The sequence below is a fragment of the Sander lucioperca genome, chromosome 9, assembly GCF_008315115.2.
Source record: "Sander lucioperca isolate FBNREF2018 chromosome 9, SLUC_FBN_1.2, whole genome shotgun sequence".
Classification (NCBI taxonomy): Eukaryota; Metazoa; Chordata; class Actinopteri; order Perciformes; family Percidae; genus Sander; species Sander lucioperca.
In genome coordinates, this window is record NC_050181.1 from 3,657,588 (window position 1) to 3,676,926 (window position 19,339).

Sequence of the window (19,339 nt, forward strand, 5' to 3'; positions counted from 1 at the left end):
AGGACACGGACATGGGGCTCCTGGATGGAAGTCCTGTGTTTCTTTGACCCCATGCCTGTTGGTCATGTGTTGTTAAAAGCATAATTAAAATGGTCAGAATAAATTCCTATCTAAAAACAGCAACACAGAAATACATTAATGGTGATTATGAAGTTGTATTTGTAAAACCTAATATTGAAATCAACCGTTTTAATTGAAAGAATAATGACCCGTAAACATGGCACTTAACTTAAACTGCTCCACAGTGAAGCTGCACAGGAACCAATCCCAGAATATTGGTTAGATAGTAGTTATAAATAGTTTTTTTTGTTTTACATTTGCATATAGTAAGGTACATATGGATACCTTATTAAACTTAAATATTAGATCCTAGATAGGATGATTGAATCCCAGCCACATAATCATCATTTGATATATTTGTTTTAAACAATGTCAGGCAGAAAGCAAGTTACGTCTTCTAGTCTAAAAAATTAAATGTTAAAGGAGCTCCATATTTCTTCCATAGTTTTTTGAAATCCTCATAAAAGATATTCCTTGATCTCTGTAGAAAGGGGCATCCCATTTGTAGAAGAAAGCAACAGTTTCTCAAGTGCCTGCTCCTTCATGGTGAGTCATTTGAGATGTCAGGCCTTTTTTAACTTGACCTTGGAGAAGTAATCCTCACAAATGTTGCGGGCCTGCGCCTCGCCACTCTTTCCATGCAAGGCCTTGCTTTTCTGCGTTTGGGGAGCAATGAACGTCAACATATGGACAAGGCTGAGGCCTCAGGCAGAAAGCTGATGAGCGACGGATTGTCTGCAGCTCACTGCGTTTTACCGTCGGCTTGTGCTTCTGTCTCAGTGTCAAATTCAGTCAGGCAGCAGTAGAGCAGCATCTGGGCGTATTTGGTGACAAAGGCTGGAGGAGGAAAAGAGGTGAGATGAGGGAAGATGTGGAGGAGCAGAGGTCAGTTACAGCTGACTGTGATAATCCAAGATGATAAATGCTGTATTTTGAAAGTGCTATAATCATGTGCTACAGATATTTGACAAACTGGGAGAAGGGTGTATGATTGTGCAATATTAAACATAATAATCTTATGTATCATGTACAGGAAATGTCTTCCTTTTGTCACCTCCTCTTAACATGTTTGAACAAGGGTCAACAAACACAGGACAATAACAAGACATAAGACATTTCAGCCTAAAACGTACTGTTTAACTTGCGTATGAATTTGGGCCTCCTTTCGTCAGGCAGGTAAATGGCGACGTAGTAGACCGGCACCCCAGACAGTGCAATGCCAATTCCTATGAGAGAATTGATGGTGTCTCCGTACAGAGGGACGATGACTAAGAACAGGCTACACAGACAGTAGATGAAGGGGAAGAACAAGCTCAACTGTGGAGAGAAAAAGACACAAATCGGGTTAGTTTGTAAGCTGATGTGATGTATTATTCAAGACAATATGTAATCTATGGAAACTGTATTAACAGTGCTTCAGGTTATGTTCATAAGAGTAGGCACAACATGCAGGGGCGGATCTAGAAAAATATTTATGGGGTGGCGAGAGGGGGGAAGGAATTTTTGAGGGGTGGCAACATATGGCAGACTTATATATACTGAATTTTATCACAGTTTGATGAGAAATAGTCTGTACACACTACAAAAGGGCACAGGCTGCCATTTACAAACTCAGACAGACAAACTTAATCTCATGCAATCAATGTCCTGCATTTGAGGTTTTATGTGAAACCGTTCATATTAGGGATAAGTGACCAGACGATGTGATCTCACTTAATAGGAGATAGAAGTATGATAGAAGTAAGGAGCATCATCACAGGAAAGGCATTAAGGTAAGACCCAGGTGATGAGAGGGGAAGCAAACAGTTTTGGACTGTGTCAGAGAGGCAGCGTTGCAGGTAGCATTTGTACAAGATTAGGAACGGTCATTGATTAGTTCTAACCATCTGACTGTGTTAACACACACTAACATGTTAGCCTGGGAGAGTATTTTAGGTTAATTTGTTTATTTTTTTATTTAATCTGAGCAATAGATCTAAAATACATTCTACACAAAATATAAAAACTCATCTCCCCATCTCATCACACTTTCACACTGACAACTTTCCCTAATTATTCATATTTAAGCAAACATGAATTTTTATATTTATTTGATGTTGTTCTTATTCATATGTAACTTAGTATATATGCAGCAACAGTTTCCATACCATGTGGACCAGCTCGACTGGAGCTCGGTGATGGCCCAGGCACTCTGCTTTCCCTTTCACTGTCTGAGCCCTGCACGGTATCTTGTCTCTCTCTTTCTCCCTCCTCATCTTGGTGATGCTCTCCCTCCATATCTTCACCGCTGTGGTGTTCTCCCACCTCCTCCTGTCCCTGGTCGTCTTGGCCTTGTATTCTATCTCTGTCACGTTTCTGTTGCCCTTTTCTCTCCACCTCGTCTTCGTCTTCTCTCTCTCCTTCCACCTCTTTTCTTTCTCCTTCCACCTCTTTTCTCTCTCCTTCCACCTCTTTTCTCTCTCCTTCCACTTCATCTTCTCCGTCTACCTTGCTCAGTTGTTCATTTTCTATTTCTCTCGCCTTTCTCTTTGGTGAGAAAAAACTACATATGCTACCTTTCCTCTTCATTTCTGTAAGATTAAAAGTAATTTTACAATGTTTTCCTTGACCGACGTTGAATCAATATTAGCTTTTGTAGCCGACTTTACACAGAACAAACGTCAGACCTAACTAACATTATATGTATAGTTAGCGAAATAACGTTCTTCAACCTGATTTTTATCATCTCAAAATCAGCATCGCAACTATGCTAGCACTGTTCTTTCGTTATAATTTCATTTCTTGATAGATTGTTAATCCGTTTTGACCTCTTTCCTCCTGTGTCTCCTTTCCTCACGACTCCTGGCTCCCTCGCTTTGCGCCACTCAGTTTTCCAAACAAATCAGGCTCTTGCCGCTCTGGCGTCATCTCGTGCTGCATTCACTGCAGTCGGACATTGGAGATTCGCGCTCATAAATTGTCAAATTGGCCATAACTTTTAATTCATTGCTGCCAACTGGGGTGGCAGCAGGGGTGGCAAGGCTTTCTTTTAGGGTGGCATTTGCCACCCTATGCCACCCCGGTAGATCCGCCCCTGACAACATGACAGACCCACTAAACCTTCTCCTCAGTGCCGTAGTCATATTTCTTTGTTCATTTTACACAAAAAGATCACTGAGTTTGGGCTGTAACAAGCTCAGTAAGTTGAAGAAGATAAAGAAAAAGCTTCCTCGCTTCAGGCCAGCAGCATGCTGAAGTCTCTCCTCTGTATAGCTGCACTAACCTGCACATTTGCATATTTGTATCAAGTTTGTACAAACGTGTATTGTATAACTTGACTCAAATGTGGTACATATGCCACAGTTGTGAGTCAAGTAATACAGCTACACTTACTTTTTACATTTTTATATACTGAAACATTGTACAGCCCACCTACACACTGGGCCAAAATACACTTTAACGTCTTAATAGGCTACTAATACTACCTATATTTCTTTTTTCTATTTCTTAGTTTAACTCTTATTCTAATTATTATTCCCTTTTGCGCAGCCTTAATAGTATGCCACCCTGCTTTTCATTGTATGAGCATGTAACAAATAAAACCTTTGAATCTTGAATCCAAATGTAACTGTAGATGTATCTGCATATGATAGATATGGGGTTGAAAGTTAAATTATTACAGAAATGATCGCTTCAAACCAGAAAAAAATATTTGAAATACCCACAGGAACTGTAGAGTTGTGTATGAGCATGTGTGTGTGTATTTCAGGCCTGTGTGTAGTAATTTCTAACAAACAGAGTGTAAATTGTAATTTCCCCACTGTGGATCAATAAACAGTATAAATTATTAAAATTATAAATTATTATATGTAAGTATATTCAGTATAATCTGAGCAATGAAAAAAGCAGCACCTTCACAGGCCTATGTCTGTCTGGCTGAGTGATGCGCAGGTAGATAAGGCCGGCCACAGACAGACCCACGTAGAGCCAGTAACTGAAGCTGAAATAGTTGATGAGCTGGAACACGTCCTCCACACACAGGAAGATCAGACCCATTAACCCCTGCAGAACATAAATTCACATATTTATGTGTCTAGTTGTGACATGTGAACATTTTTTGTCTCTTTAAGGTGGCATGCACGTGTATGCATTTGATCAATCTGACGTCCATTTGTATTTTAGAGTAAGATAAATGGTCCTCACATTGAAGAGCAGTGCAGGTATTGGTGTGTAGCGCCGCAGGTGAATCAGACTCAGACTGTTTGGGAGGTGGCCCTCTCTAGCTCCAACGAAAAACAGCCTGCATGATCAACAAAGATGGAAAGTTTTTGGCAAAACATTCATCATGATATCACTATAAGTCAGGGTCTGTTCAGTACTTCCTAATTACCGTGAGGCAGCAATGACAGAAGCATTGAGTCCTCCGTAGCAGGACATGGCCACTGAAACAGGCATGATCCACCTGAACGGCCCCAGGGCTGCATTCCCAAAGGTCTGTGAAGAAGGAAGAAGAAAGAAGCACTTTATTAATCCCTCAATTGGGAAATTCAATTTTTACACTCTGTTGTTGTTACATTACACACGTAGGCCTGAAATACACTCACATGCAGTGCCTTGCTTAAGGACACCTCGGCAGTGCCAATACTTAGTCCATACTTTGGCTCGGTCCCCAAGCCTGAGCTACTCCCATTCCATGGTGAACATGGTTTATTACAGTTTCTGAAGTCAAAGTGCAAAATGTCCTGGATCAACAATTTCATAGTCCAAATCAATGGAAGTACATTTCCAAGATAAAGCCTGACAATTTAAATAGCTCACGATACTGTATTGTGTGAACAATTAAGTTTATTTAATATTTTATGTTGAATTTCTTTTGCGGGGTGCAAATGCAAAAACAAGTTCCTTCCTGAGACCATTTTGCAAAGCCACTGTCACTGTGTCCGGAGCTTAGCACTACCCAAGACGAACAATTATGATTGGTTTAAAAAATGGAAACAACCCAGAGCGTTTTTTTTCTCCTATCCCAGAATGTATGTGTGGTGTAGCCAGACCTATTTCCACAGCGCTGTGGAAATAGGTCTGGCTATGTGAGACTAACCATTTCAGGACTATATTTAGCAGCAGAGTAAATCATCTCTCTCAGGTGACTGTTTGTGTCTTACCACAGCAACGGCGTCACTGGCCAGCAATGATGGCATATCCAGAACCACATAATACGCCACGTTGGTCAGCAGGTAGATGATGGTCACTATGGGCATAGAAATGGCAATGGCCAGGGGCAGATTCCTACAACAACATCAAAAAACAACACAGAGCATTGTCTGACTCACTGAAAAGATGCAGTGACAGATTACAGGGGGTTCATGTTCAACATTTTACTCAAATTGCAATTCTAACCTTGATAGCCCATTATTTAGGATGCCAACAAAACAAACAAAAAAGGATAAAATCAATAAGTTGGAGAATTGCATGTGGCTGTGCTATAACATGTCTGATAAAAGTAATCTGAAAAGACTGATAACCTGCAATAACTGATATTTTGGCAACTTAAGGGTGGCAGACACTGTAGCTGTAACATCAGTCCTCCGAAGAGCTGAGGGTAACATAGAGTCATCATAATTCTCTGTAGGTTCATGACTACAAGCAATGCTTTTCACAAATACATCGTCATTTGATCCACTGTTAATATGAAAATATTGATTTTAGCAGCCTTAAATAATGCATAAACAAATGACTGACTCTTACTTTATTCAACTTTTACCGTTCTCTCTGACCACTCTGACTGTACACAAAGAAAACTGTGAGCAGATTTGTTGCCAGTGAGCCAGAAACAGGAAGTAAAATCAAGTCTAAAGTTTCAGACGTGTCTCTTTTTATGTCTGTGAATGTATGTGTTACCTCTCTGGATTCCGAATCTCCTCAGTGACAAAGTTGAGTGTATCCCAGCCGGAGAAGGAGAACAAAGCTGAGTAGAGGGCCAAAGCAATGGCTCCGGGATCTGTGGAGGAGCCCTCAAACGGACTATCGAAGCTCTTTGATCCTCCTGCACAAATAGAAGTCAAAGTTTAAAGCACATATTTATTTGTTTTTTCACTGATGCATTCATACTTTTTACATAATCTTACCAGTAGATATTTTCATTATTCCTACAATAATGATGAGGCAGAGCGCCATGAGTTTGGCGTAAGTGAAAATGTCCTGGACCAGAGTCCCCCACTTCACATAGGCACAGTTAATGAAGATGAGCATACCTGGGAAAACCAGAGGAAAAGGGCAATTAATGAGTCTTCCTCTGCATGATTGAGACATTCATTTAATGTATATAAACAAGGCCTAATACAGCTTCTGGTACAACTTCTGCTTTCCTGTTAGGTTGCATTTGCAAAGATAAATCATTCAGGAAACAATGGTAAACCACATTGGTTTGTAAATTCTGTAATACTGTACGTTGAATTTCAAAAGCTACATAGCTATTAGAAGCCTGCTGTGTCTCAGCCCCATGCCCAAGATAGCTGATCATCTCCTCTGTGTCATGTGGCGTGGGCCACAATCTCTATCAGTGTACAGAAACAGAAACTGACTTCTTAGTCAGACTCATGGCATTGCTTCTCTCTCACCTAAATACCACTTCTGCTAAAAACATTGTTGACACCACAAAGCCAGGCTGTACAGTCTAATTATAGTTGATGCCAGTTCCACACAGGGTTACTGAGTTCTGGGTACTGGGATCCATGGATAGCTAAATATGTGCTAGGGCTATAATACCACTCCAGCACTTGGTTGTGCCCATGTCATTCTTAAAGGAGCAGTGTTCTAGTGTTCCAGCATTGTTTCCTGTGAATCCCTCTTGTGTACGAAGGCAATTTGAATCCAGCTTGTGAATGGAAGACTCTGCCACTAACAATAAAAGCCACTCTTTAGAGAGGTAATTACTGAATGTAAATAGCTTTTTTTCCAATTCAGACCATAAATAGTATTAAACAGATATTTGATCTAAAGGGAATCTTAAGGATTGTAACTTTAAGTGTAAGGGATTTGTTTCAGCCTTTCTCAATCTGCAGCACAATAGTGAAACATGCTTCTTGGGTTGATCTAGGGGTTGAGCTGACGTCAGGAACTGGGGTGAGGCCAAAGTGGGCATCAGAGCATACATTTCAAACACTAGATGGCAGTAAAGTGAGTTTTTCCTGCCTGTATTGTTCTGCTAACCATTGCAGACTTTTATGTGTCATGAAGACAAAGCTCATTTCTAAGTCCTGCATTCTATTTTTCTGGGTGATGAACTATATACAGACACATGCATGTTCCTCACAGAGGCAGGCTGCAGCGATAAGCCGGACAGCATCATATGGCGGTTGACAGGTGGGGTAGAAAGCCTCCACCAGGTAGTTGGCGAAGGTCAGTGAAATCACAGCCTGGCTGGCTGGCTCGATCAACAGGATGGACGTCCACAGACGGATAAATGCAAGGAAGCCTCCGAACGCCTCCAGGATGTAGGCATAGCTGGCTCCAGACTTGGTGATGGTGGTGCCAAGTTCTGCATAGCACAAAGCTCCAAACACTGAGAAGATGCCTGCAAAAGCCCAAATCAGCAACGACAGGCCATAAGAGGCACTGTGCATGAGTACACCCTTCGGTGAGATAAAGATCCCAGAGCCAATCATGTTGCCAACAATTAGGCAGATTCCATTTATGAGGGAGATTTCTCTCTTCATCTGCATTTTCTCCACTTTCCCATTATTCTGGGCCTTTAAGTCCTCATCAGATGGAGTCCGTAAACCTGGGCATATTGTCTGTGACATGACATCAATCTTGTGCCTCAGATCCTCCATTAGTCCAGGGCTGGTGTGGAGATGATAGGGCAATAATTAAAGTGGATTATTCAAATATAACAGTCAAAACATACTGTTGTTCCATATAAATAGGACATGATTTGTCTTAAATATACTTTATAATATAATATACTATACCTTTAATGTCTAACTACACTTCTCAAGCCTGAAACATTAAACCAAAAATGTCCAGTGTACAAGAAAAGGTCATGCATGTGGCCATTCTTTCAGTAATGATTCCTCACGCTCTTTATGCATCCAGACATGAACAAATCATACAACTAAGTTGTTGTAATTTAAGACATAAAAGGCCAATTTGTAAAAAGAACTTACTTTATTTGTTTACGTATAGAAGATCAACAGGTATAATTTTTCCTACTGAGTCTCCCTCAGATCCATGCTGCTCCTCTGAACCAGGCAGTGAGACATTGGTCATCTTAGATGTAGCAACAGGACGGTCGATGTTGCAATCACTGTTGCCCAGCACAACCACAACGGGTGTTTTTCCAGCACCAGGCGAACCACACTCTCGTGTTCCCCCCTGTGCTATTTTCAGAGACAAGCAGATCTCGTCCCTGCCCCTTGCAGCCCTCAACAGCTTAGACAGAGGGAGCCAAGCTGCTTCTGGGTTACAGACAGTCAAAAGAATGTATGATATAAAACAGATTGTGGCATATACTGTCATTAAAGAGTATCTAATGCACTGTGATTGGCCCAGCAGCTGCTTCTCTAATGGTCACTCAGACAGGTTGCTATACATGTGTATGAGACAATAGACCTCTGGCCACGGACATGTAAAATTCCCGGTACCCCTTCTACAAAGGAGCAAGACAGCCAGACTGAAAGAGACACAAACAACTCTTTGCCTCTCGTTGAGGTCGTTTTGCGTCTGTGTTCTTTTTGTCTCTTTGTGGTTGTTCTGCATCTCTTTGTAATTGTGTAATTGTGTAATTGTGCACCTGGGTCCGTCCTCAGTAGGACTGTTCAGTAATCTACATCTATACATAACGCCCCTTGTTACTTGCCATTCAAATCAGAAGCTTTACATAGATGATAACATTATGTGAGCCAACTGTTCCAATAACGTAAATATTGCACTTGGATTAATGCTACATAAACATAAATCAAGAAGACAGTAGAAGAAAGCAGGCAGAAGTTAAAACTGAGAACCCATTTTAATGAAGAGGTTGATACAATATATGAAAAATCTAGTTTCTTTTGAAACCACAGCTACATATCAACTGAACGTTCTGTACGTCTATGGTTCTGTAACACATTATGACACCGATAATGACATGAGCACCAAATGAGGCCGCTATTTTGAAGAAGGTGATTCTACGAATATCAAATCATCACTTAACAAAAACAATGCATGAGTTTTTACCAAGAGATCACAAATGAAAATATATATAAAAAAAGATGAAACTATCATCTACAGTAAAAAATATGTTACAACATATTTAAGCTTTTTAGCATTTTTACTCAACGTTTCTTGATATGTGTAAAACGCTTTTGCACATTTCTATAGTTGAGACCAAAAGCAGAATATGAGGCACAGTTATCAAAGACAAGGCAACATTATGGAAACATATCGACCTTGCTTGGCCTTCCTGTTGTCATTTAAATGACATGATATACGTAATTGAGAAAGAATGACCTGCTGTGGCTCATTTCCCACAGTGTTTTTTAAAGTTCTTTATTGAACTGAAAATAACTTTGAACCCAATGATAGTGAACAATACAAAGGTTATTGTGTGGGGAATTTGTGGATGTAATGACAGTAAATGACACAGCTACACTACTGTATCTATTTTACTACTGCTACCCAGGAAGTAGGAAGTAAAGGCAGTGATGAAGACAGTAAGACCCTTAATGAGATGTATACCTGCACACAACATACACACTAGAGCTGAAACAGTCAGTTGATGAATCAATTTGTTAATCAATTAATGTGAAAATTAATCTTCAACTATTTTTTTTAAAAACAATTAAGTTATTTTTAAGCAAAAATACCAAATATTCACTGGTTCCAGCCATTTATAAGTGAATAGTCTTCTATGACAGTAAACTAAATATCTTTGGGTTTTGGACAAAATATGAAGATGTCACCTTGGGCTCTGGGAAACATTTTCTACCATTTTATAGACCAAACGACTGATCAAGAAAATAATTGTCAAGGAATTGTTAGTTGCAGTCCTATTACACACACATATACAAACATGGCTATAAGGAGGACTGAAAGTAACACCTGTGTCATGGAAACAGAAATAATTTGTTTACAATGCATGAAGTAATTCAAAAACTGTATTACTCAGTATTACTTATACAAACAATCTGGTGCTACTGTCTTAATGTGAAAATGTGTATTTTCTTGCATTAAGCCTTGCTAAATGTCACTGATCTCTGTATATGAGAAACAGAGTGAAAATGATTTTATAAACAGGTGTCTGTCATTTTGAGCAGATTAGGAAGCACAGCTACAATAGAAAACGTACGAGTCTAGAGAGTGATAAACTGAGCATTGGCTGCTTAGAGTGCACTTTATAAAGCAGGTAAACTAAAGGTTGCTACAAGCAAAGTCTGTTTGATCTTATATGTTCATGTGTTGCATTTCTCCTGCAGAGCAGCTCAGCAGCATCAAAAATGTGAAACCCATCGATAAACTGCAACTCTGGAAGTATCCAGATGAGTCTGAAGTGTCACTATTAAAACAACACTATTAAAAATACTGAGAGGTGAGGCCACTACTGAGAAGACCAAAAGAAATTAGATCACTTTGGTCCACTTTTAATCTAGACAAAGACATGCAGACAGACACACATCCCTCTCATTCTGAGTGTTATCTTACAATGTCAACTTCCTCTTTACTCAACGTCCCAGCGACTCTCTTTAGTTCAGCAGTAAAAAGAAAAGGAGGGGGAGGAAAAAGAGCCCGGGGAAGGGTCAAAAACTTCCCATGGGGTCACAGTCTATCAAAATCACAACTCATTCCAACACTACAGTTAGGTGAAGCTGTTAATGTCCAAGACTACATACTTAGCTTCAATACAAAGACACTGAGGGCCACATGCTCGCTCACTTTCTCAGGCAGTAAACATTATCAGGAGAGTTCACCAACATTAAGATTGAAAATGGCCACACACACACACACACACACACACACACACACACACACACACACACACACACACACACACACACACACACCTGAGCTTTGGAGACAAAAGCAAAGGAGGAGAGAAACTCTGCGATACATCCACTCAGAATGAAGGGACTTATAAATACATTTTCTCAATAAATCCATGACATTGTTAAATAAAATCATTGATTCCTTCAAACTTTTGATTCTGATTATACAGAATAAAACATTTTGTCTCTCGTGAGTGGGTATTCTTCAAAGCCAAAAGCTTAGTTTTGTACCTGTGACTCTTTTTGCTCACGCAGCCCTCAGTTCCTCCTTCTCTTTGAGGGAAAGACTGACAGAAACCACAGTGACCATCTTGACGACAAACAGAACAGGTAAGAGTTGTAGTGTAAAGTTGGCACAGTTAATAATCTGGATTGTTTTCATTGATTGGCTGTGACTGCTGCTACTTGTTCCTGGGGATATTGCAGGACGTGGACAGCAGCGGTGTGTTGGGGACGAGTGTAGGGGAGCCGATTTCAGGTGGGAACGGCTGCAGGCCCATTTGCTTGTTGTCACACAGCTTGCGGACGACAATGCGGCAGAAGTCTTCGTTGTGTCGGTGACAGTTGTCCAGGAGCTGGCGGACCTTAGCAGTGCGCGTCGGCTGGGTCTTCACCAGCTCGTAATCCTCCCGCATAAGCATGGTTTGGGCCAGCAGGGCATCCAAGCTTTGGTTCAGACAGGCCTCTGTCATCTGGGAGACAATATCCTCACGCCGTGTCGCGATCCACTGGGCAATTGGGCCTTGTGAGGGAGGGGAATGCCGCAATGGAGGAGAGTTATCTGCTGAAAAGGAGGAGAGAGAGGAGTGATTCAGATTTTGCTTGTACATTTTGGCAAAACAGTAAAAACATTAAATGTAATTCAACTTTCCAGAAATGTATGATCATTATCACCAGGGTGCGATTTTACGGGGGGGACAAAATGTATCCCTCACTCAAAGTGATCAATGCTACTTCACCAATACCATATATTATATACCTAAAACAGAAGTATTTTAAACTAAGTAAAGCGCTGTAACGTGAACAGTCTAGTGCGATAGAATGATAAAATCCCAGTGGCAGTTGCTGGTGGTGTTTAGCTGCTACAGAGCTCCGTGACGCCGGCTACAGTGCTCCGTTGTATCAGTGGCAGTTGGTTGTGTGTTAGCTGCCAATAGGCGACTGTGAGTCGGCTACAGGCACCGCCAGATGACGGTCCAGGGGCCATGGTAGCTGAGTTTAGCCGAGAAAAAGGGAGCATCATGCGGCAACGAGAGTTAAGTTCATCAGGTTGTGCTATTTCATTTTGAGATTTTCCATTGAATATTGAAGTTCATAAATAAGTGTTTTGGCATGGCTGGGAAGAGGGATTAAATTCTTGCATGTTTTGATTTGCATGTCATGATCAAAAAACATCCACCCCTCTGCTTCTTTCACAAATTGCACCCTGATTATCACCCACTACATCCATTATGCTTTAACTGCTTGTACCTTGTTGCTGAGGCTTGAGGGTGAGGTTATCCAGCTGTGTCTCATATTCAGTGACAGGCAGGCCTGGTTTGATGGGTATGTTCAAATAGTTAAGGGGCCTGGCACTCTGGTAGCCATTCAGATTGTTGCCTGTGCAGTTGTCTATCAAAGACTCAGGACGCTCTAGAGTATGAGCCAAATATGACGACAGATGCCCCTCTACATCAGAAAGAGTAGAAAAAGAGATGAGACAAAGCATATATTGTATGTTTACATAAAACCTAATGCATGGTACTGTGAGCTTATTCTTTTTTAATAGCCAGGAAATGATGCCAATACACAAGATGCCAGTTATAATAACCTTTAGAAGGTGCAGCATTGCTGCTGATGAGGGCACCTGGTAGAGATATGTCTGTGTCCTGGGAGGAACAAGAGCCTGAGCCTGAGGTGGAGCTCTCCTGTGGCAGAACAGACAGTGATGTTTAATTTACATTACTACACAGACATTGAAGACATAATACAAAAAACAGACAAGGCCTCAATGTAGAAGTGCATCCCCAACTTTATCCTGATATTTCCACAGACATTTCAGCTACTGACCGGCCAGGGGCTGAGCCTGTCCTTCAGCATGTTCAGGGATCCCTCCTCGCTTCTCTTCTCACTCACTGACTGGGCTGAACAACAGGCCGATCCTTGCTTCAACTGTGGAGGAACAAGTAAAAAGCGGAGAATGAGTCATACTGACGAGGATGATTAGTGGGGAACAATCAAATATGCCAAAAAAAAAATCAGCTATTAACCCAAATAAGACACCCTCATAAATGACTATAAATGACTTACAGCTTGTGGAGCACGGGTGCTTTCATTTTTTAGACCGAAAAGAGGAAGGATATGATGAGGGGAAATTATAAAGTTATATGTTTGACCCGTGATTCCCTCGTAGTCATAAATGTAATAATAGTAATAGTGTCCCGTTCTGCATCAATCTCTAAATCACATTTAGAAGAATATTCAGTTAAAACTGATCAGTGATGCTGTTTTGCCCTAATTTTTCTCTGTGAAGTTTGCTAGAAGTCATGTAATTTAACCCTGGTGCGTTTTATGTGGAGCGATCACTGCAGTGGACTCTGTTTAAAATATTTCCTTTTAAATGCTACATTGCTTGTTAGCAGCCGGTCATATGGTAACTTAAACCTCACCCTCTCTTGCATGTCGTTCCCCAATTTCTCTCCCTTCATTTCCCGTCATGTCTCTGCTGTCTATTAATGTAAGCATAAGTACCCTAAACACTTAAAAAAAAGAATTGTGGGAAGACAAGTGACTAACCTTTGACCTCTTGATCTCCAACACGGCCTCCAGTAAGTCGATTTCGTCAAAATTCCTCACCATGGGCTCCAGCTCAATCAAACACTCTGAAATGGCATTAAAAAAACACATCACATCTTTACTGTTTATGACGCTGAGATATCTCATCAACAATGCAGGACAAAACTATTTTACAATGGTATCACTTTTGTCCAGTCATGTGCAGTTTTCCAACAGCTCCCTTAGCTGCAGGTGTGGTCATGTTCACTAGTGATTTTAGTGCCTTTTTGCACATTTGGTTATTTAGGCTACTTTCATGTACAGATTAAATAAAAGTTATGGTCATCAAACCATTTGGTGCCAACTGAAATAAAGTTCTGTTTTATGTTTTCAGTATCACAAAAAAGGACAGATAAATCAAGACTTTCATTTCTTCTAACAATGTGGGAAAATAGACTATGTAATGCGACTGTGTTGCAGTGACTCTGCAGTTTGTGCATGTGTCAGTGAGAGAAAAGGAGATGATCAATTTCTATGAATGTCTGAATGGAAAACAACTACAAAACTATAAGTTTATAAAAAAATTCAGAAAAGACAGCAGAGAAAACGTCAATAATGTGACAAGAAGCTGATACTTAGTCATTGCTTTGTCAGGGAAATATTTAGCAGTGACTAGGATTAGTCTGTTACTCAACATGAAAAGTCATCACAAACTGTGAAAAAGGTCAAACTGGTACAGCAGAGTGCAATCCTTTGAGAGGGTGTGGTTTCAAAACTTCTACCAGAAATGAATTCCTGCAGTTTAGTTATTTGTGTGAGCTTACTGAGGAAGGAAGGTCGTTCATCGGGGTTAGCGGTCCAACCGCAGGTCATTAAAGTGATGAGAGTTTCTCTACTGGGGATGTCAGCAGGCAGACTGCCCAGACTTGTGTCAGGACGCAACCCACGTAGCACACTGAACATGATCTGCATTGGGTTGGTCACCTCTGATCACACACACACACACACACACACACACACACACACACACACACACACACACACACACACACACACACACACACACACACACACACACACTGATTAGTCTGGTAGCACCATGAAAGGTCACTCAAAGAGCACCTGAACAGAATGACAGGAAAGCGACATAATGAGAAATGTGTTACCTTCAAATGGAATCTGCCTGGATAGCACTTCCCACATAATGATGGCATAGCTTCAATGTAAACATGAAGGAGGGAAACATGCATAGAAAGTTAGTTAAATCATTCTTTCAACTGGTATTCCCCTTCAGAACTGAGGGACTTTATGACAAGCTAACCAGAGGAGGAAGAACAATGACTGATTGACCTATATTGCACATACTTCTTTTGTAAAAGTCACCACTCCCTCTTTCTGACAAATTCCTGAAATCACTATCGCTGCACTGATCTTTATTGTGCTTACAATCCAACCACATGCTAGCATGTTGTCACAACTTGCCAGTCAGGAAAACAGTACTTCACTTTATTGCGGATTGTGCTCAACAATCATTTACTTTGTCAAAGTTTTAAAACTGTGCAATGATGTCATCAAGAGTTCATCCATTCACAAATTCTGCCCAATAATTTGGTCACCGACCAATTAAACATCATAAACATAAAATATGTTTAGATGTTATAGATACTAAAACCATACTCAGATAAATGGAGAACGTACTTGTTGATGTCTGTTGTCCAACCGGTTTCTAATTACTAGTTATTGAGGTTTGGTGTCTCACCTGTACATGTCGTGTTTCACATCTGCCCGACGGCTCTTGGAAGGTTCGTACCTCTCAGGGGGCATGTAGATCACTGTGCCCCCCATCTCTGTGGGCTTGGACCCCGAGCCTTTACTGACGGACAGCTGTCGCCACTTTGAAAGGCCAAAGTCAGCGATCTGGACAGAACAATAGCAGAACATTAGCATTTTTTCATAATTCTAGATATAAGTTTTATTTATTTATTTTTTTAACATTGTTTTTCTTGGATCAGCTTATCAAGTCAATTGAAAACAACTGATTGGGGCTCCAAGACCAGTAGCTATGTTGTGGGAGAATTGTCCTGTTTATTATAGTGGGTGCTACTATGACACACTTTGTTTATTAGCACAACATGCTTTTGAAGCAGCACTTTTTCTAAAAGGTAAGTGGACTTCAATTATTTAAAGAAATTTTAAGAAATGTCAAAAAATCATGAATAATTGTGAGAAATGTCCATTATAATTTCCGAGAGCCCAAGTTGACATCTTTAGACTTCTAATCTTATGAGCGCAATAGTCCAAATCCCTTAAATATTCAGTTTACTTTTTCTTGGAAATTTTGCTTGAAAAAAAAAAAAATTTAAATCAAAAAAACTAGTGTGTCAACGTGGGAATTCACTGAACATGTGATTACTGGGAGATAATCTATTACACACACACACACACACACACACACACACACGGTAATTATGAAAGTAAGTAGTAGCTGTAACGCTCCAATGTTTCTTTCCTTTTGTCCCACATCCAGTTCATATTATACCAAATTCTCGCTGACACACATACCTTAACATGAAATTCACCATCCAACAGTATGTTCTGTGTCTTTAGGTCGTGATGTAAGAGGGGTGGGTTCATGTTGTGAAGGAAGTTAACCCCGAGGGCAATCTCATACAGGATCCTCAGTCGCAAAGGCCAGGCAAGCCTGGGGTACATGTCCTTCTTTAGGCAGAGACAACAGACCGGGTATAAAAATGTAAATATAAGCATCTGTAAATCATGTGTTTAGGCAAGTGCAGAGGGAGAGGAAGTGTTTTACTGCATTTCGATTACAAGACTATGCAATGCAAAAGCAAAAACGGAAGAGACGAAATTGACTACACCAAGACAAGTGGGAATTTCCCAAACTACATTTGTCTGCTTTCAGCTTCTCTTACCCTGCTTGTTTCAAAGTTTCATTAGACACTGTGAATACTTCCAAGTTTCACTTTTGCTTGCTGTCAGACAGGCATGAATGCCATGGCGTACATGCACATGAGTGATGAGTGATGTATAAAAGAAACTGAGCTATAGATGGAGCAGCTTGCCAAAAACAACAAAGATACTCTTTCAGTTCAGCCATTTTGGCAACAAGTGCAGAAACAAGAACCATAGAATGTTTACATGTTCTCTACATTTGTGACTGTAGCCCCTTTCACACAGCTTGTTCAAGGTGGGAATGTTTTCCATTCTGTATACTCAATACTCAATACCTTTAGTTTCTGTTTAGTTTTATATTAGCTCTCCTTTCCTGAGGGAAAAAGGAAAACAATATAAATGACTTATAGCTAAGGAAAACTGCAGCCTTTTTAATCCTTAATCCAAATTAATTCTTTAAGATCCATTAAGAGCCTCGGATTTTGATGTTAGGACTCGATCATCTGAATAAACAACTCTCAGTGTTATGAAATTACTTGATGACATATAGCTACCTCGTGGAGCAACAGGTCCAGAGAGCCATTGCTCATAAACTCGGTGACAATACAGAAAAACTCGGGCTCGTTGCAGATGCCAAAGATCTGGATGATGTAGTTGAACCTGGCTTTGTGGAGCACCTCGGCCTCCTTCAGCAGGCAGTTCCTCTCTCTGAAATACAGCCAGGTGATTTTTGTTCAACAAAGAGTTATGGGAAGACACGTCAAAGGAGATACATTTGAGTGGACAGCTATTATATCCGTCACTACACATGCCAGTAAGGGAGTCAAAAATGTATCGTAACAAAACAATATATATATATATATATATATATATATATATATATATATATATATATATATTTATTTATTTATTTATTTATTATTTTATTTATTTATTTATTTTTAAATGTGTGCCGGTTTAAATGTGAGGATTCGAGCAAGTTTCTTCACCTGAGCTGCAGAAAGGCAGAGGGATAATGTCATCCAGAGCTGCTCCATAGACACTATGGATACATCTGATTCAAATATACCTGCAAGCCTCGTATCTGATTAAAACTGACACCAATTCAAGTCTTGATGCTCTGACTTCCACCTTGACCTGCACAGTCAGTAGATGCTAACTTTTCTGTAAACATGTCACTGAAATAGTACAATGTAAGTTTCTGTTTAATTCATCTTTAAATGTACAGTAGTGAAAATTCCTTCCAAACTGTGGCCTACATTGTTACATGAGGTGGTACCTTTCTCCAACAGGACAATCGAGTTTCAGACACTTGATGGCCACAGTGGTCCTCCAGTCGGAGTGCTGCGCTTTGAACACGGTGCCGAAGCCCCCTCTGCTCAGGTAGTACAGGTCTGTCAGCTTCTGGTAGGGAATCACAGGCAAGGTGCTGGTCAGACTGCAAATGTTCACACAGCCTATAGCCGCGTGCGGCTCCATAGCAGTTTGTGAGCCTTTTACGGGAAGTCTCTGAGGATGTATCATCCAAGTCAGCCACTGAAAACAGAACTGCTCCTTATGGTAAACCCAACGAGGAAGAGCTCTTCCATTTATACGCATTCCATAATGTCGCTGATTGCTAGCAAGCTAAGCTAACGTTAACGTCAATGTAGCGGAGGAGGACGGCTGAAAAAGAGCAACTGATAAATGGTTAACTGACAAAAAACGCCGAGTACCCAACGACTATAATTAAATGTTTGCGCTTTCACTTTCCCGTGTATTCATGTTATGCTGTCAGACTGCCTCTAACCAGCTGTCACAGGCAAATAGTCAAAGAGGAACGACAACAGCAAGCTGCTGATCGCCACTGCCATTTAAGGCAGGTGGGTTTGTTGTTGCTAATGACGACACGCTTCCGGGTTTTTGCGAGATGCGTTCGATTGATTCAGACAATTTATCCGATTTTCCAAACAGCCGTCTGAACAGCAGCCGACACCAAATAGGAACTACAAATAAGAGCAAACCCAAATATGATGATGGGGTGTTTATAGGTTGTTTGAATAACTACATCGTTTAGACTTCATATTCGCATTTTTGTTTCAGTTTCGTTGGAACAAACAAACTGAACCCAACTGTTCATATCGGGATTTACATGCTGGAATTTCCCAAACGCGGGGCTTTCCTACAAAATAGTTGTTGAGGTGACAACATATTTAAGTAAAAAAGTAAAAGCTTTATGCGTGGACAATTACAGTAAGCCTCACATCTTTACATTACATTATTACATTACATTACATGTCATTTAGCTGACGCTTTTATCCAAAGCGACTTACAATTAAGTGCTTTCAACTGTGAAGGTTCAAACTCCAGACCACAAGTAGTAAGTGCAAATACAGTAGCTTTAAATAGTCAAAGCTACAAAGAGACATATGAAAGTGCAGTTTTTTTTTTTTATTTATTTATTTATATATATATATATTTTTTATCCGAGGTGTAGTCGGAAGAGAAGTGTTTTTAGCCTTCGGCGGAAGATGTGTAGGCTTTCGGCCATCCTGATATCGATGGGGAGCTCGTTCCATCTTAACATCTCTAGTAACTACTTTTAGCAATAGTAAAAAACTGTTTAATTCAGT

General features: G+C 40.4%; 2 protein-coding genes across 4 annotated transcripts; both read right to left on the reverse strand.

The window, feature by feature from the left end:
• Positions 1-273: 273 nt before the first annotated feature.
• On the reverse strand, positions 274-8,457 carry LOC116046150 (Y+L amino acid transporter 2-like). Of its 2 annotated transcripts, XR_004898337.1 has the most exons (11): positions 8,205-8,457; positions 7,352-7,881; positions 6,165-6,290; positions 5,938-6,082; positions 5,202-5,325; positions 4,430-4,533; positions 4,243-4,339; positions 3,952-4,101; positions 1,194-1,377; positions 750-897; positions 274-711 (listed from the first exon to the last, which is right to left on the reverse strand). XR_004898337.1 is itself a non-coding variant. In XM_031294395.2 (10 exons), exons 2-10 carry the CDS (start codon positions 7,869-7,871, stop codon positions 803-805), a joined length of 1,545 nt encoding a protein of 514 aa, XP_031150255.1. In that variant the 5' UTR covers positions 7,872-7,881; positions 8,205-8,457; the 3' UTR covers positions 708-802. The 2 variants fall into 2 exon arrangements, 1 of the variants encoding a protein (XP_031150255.1); XM_031294395.2 differs by having other exon boundaries at positions 708-897.
• Positions 8,458-9,027: 570 nt separating this feature from the next.
• LOC116046139 (receptor-interacting serine/threonine-protein kinase 2) lies at positions 9,028-18,608 on the reverse strand. 2 transcript variants are annotated; one of them, XM_031294371.2, is made up of 11 exons: positions 18,007-18,608; positions 17,282-17,435; positions 16,377-16,532; positions 15,574-15,731; positions 14,981-15,030; positions 14,639-14,800; positions 13,836-13,921; positions 13,110-13,211; positions 12,871-12,967; positions 12,531-12,728; positions 9,028-11,841 (listed from the first exon to the last, which is right to left on the reverse strand). In XM_031294371.2, exons 1-11 carry the CDS (start codon positions 18,324-18,326, stop codon positions 11,462-11,464), a joined length of 1,863 nt encoding a protein of 620 aa, XP_031150231.1. In that variant the 5' UTR covers positions 18,327-18,608; the 3' UTR covers positions 9,028-11,461. The 2 variants fall into 2 exon arrangements, with proteins under 2 accessions (XP_031150231.1, XP_031150230.1); XM_031294370.2 differs by having other exon boundaries at positions 9,028-11,844; positions 18,007-18,607.
• Positions 18,609-19,339: the final 731 nt, after the last annotated feature.

What these genes read in the sequence shown, in the direction of transcription:
- LOC116046139 (XM_031294370.2), bottom strand. Translation starts at nt 18,326, where the DNA reads ATGCGTATAAATGGAAGAGCTCTTCCTCGTTGGGTTTACCATAAGGAG. An exon ending in GATTGTCCTGTTGGAGAAAG is followed by an intron (nt 17,436 to 18,006) that starts GTACCACCTCAT and finishes GCTGTATTTCAG; the next exon opens with AGAGAGGAACTGCCTGCTGA. An exon ending in CAATGCTGCACCTTCTAAAG is followed by an intron (nt 12,729 to 12,870) that starts GTTATTATAACT and finishes TTTCTGATGTAG; the next exon opens with AGGGGCATCTGTCGTCATAT.
- LOC116046150 (XM_031294395.2), bottom strand. Translation starts at nt 7,871, where the DNA reads ATGGAGGATCTGAGGCACAAGATTGATGTCATGTCACAGACAATATGC. An exon ending in AATAATGAAAATATCTACTG is followed by an intron (nt 6,083 to 6,164) that starts GTAAGATTATGT and finishes CTATTTGTGCAG; the next exon opens with GAGGATCAAAGAGCTTCGAT. An exon ending in GAGATTCGGAATCCAGAGAG is followed by an intron (nt 5,326 to 5,937) that starts GTAACACATACA and finishes ATGTTGTTGTAG; the next exon opens with GAATCTGCCCCTGGCCATTG.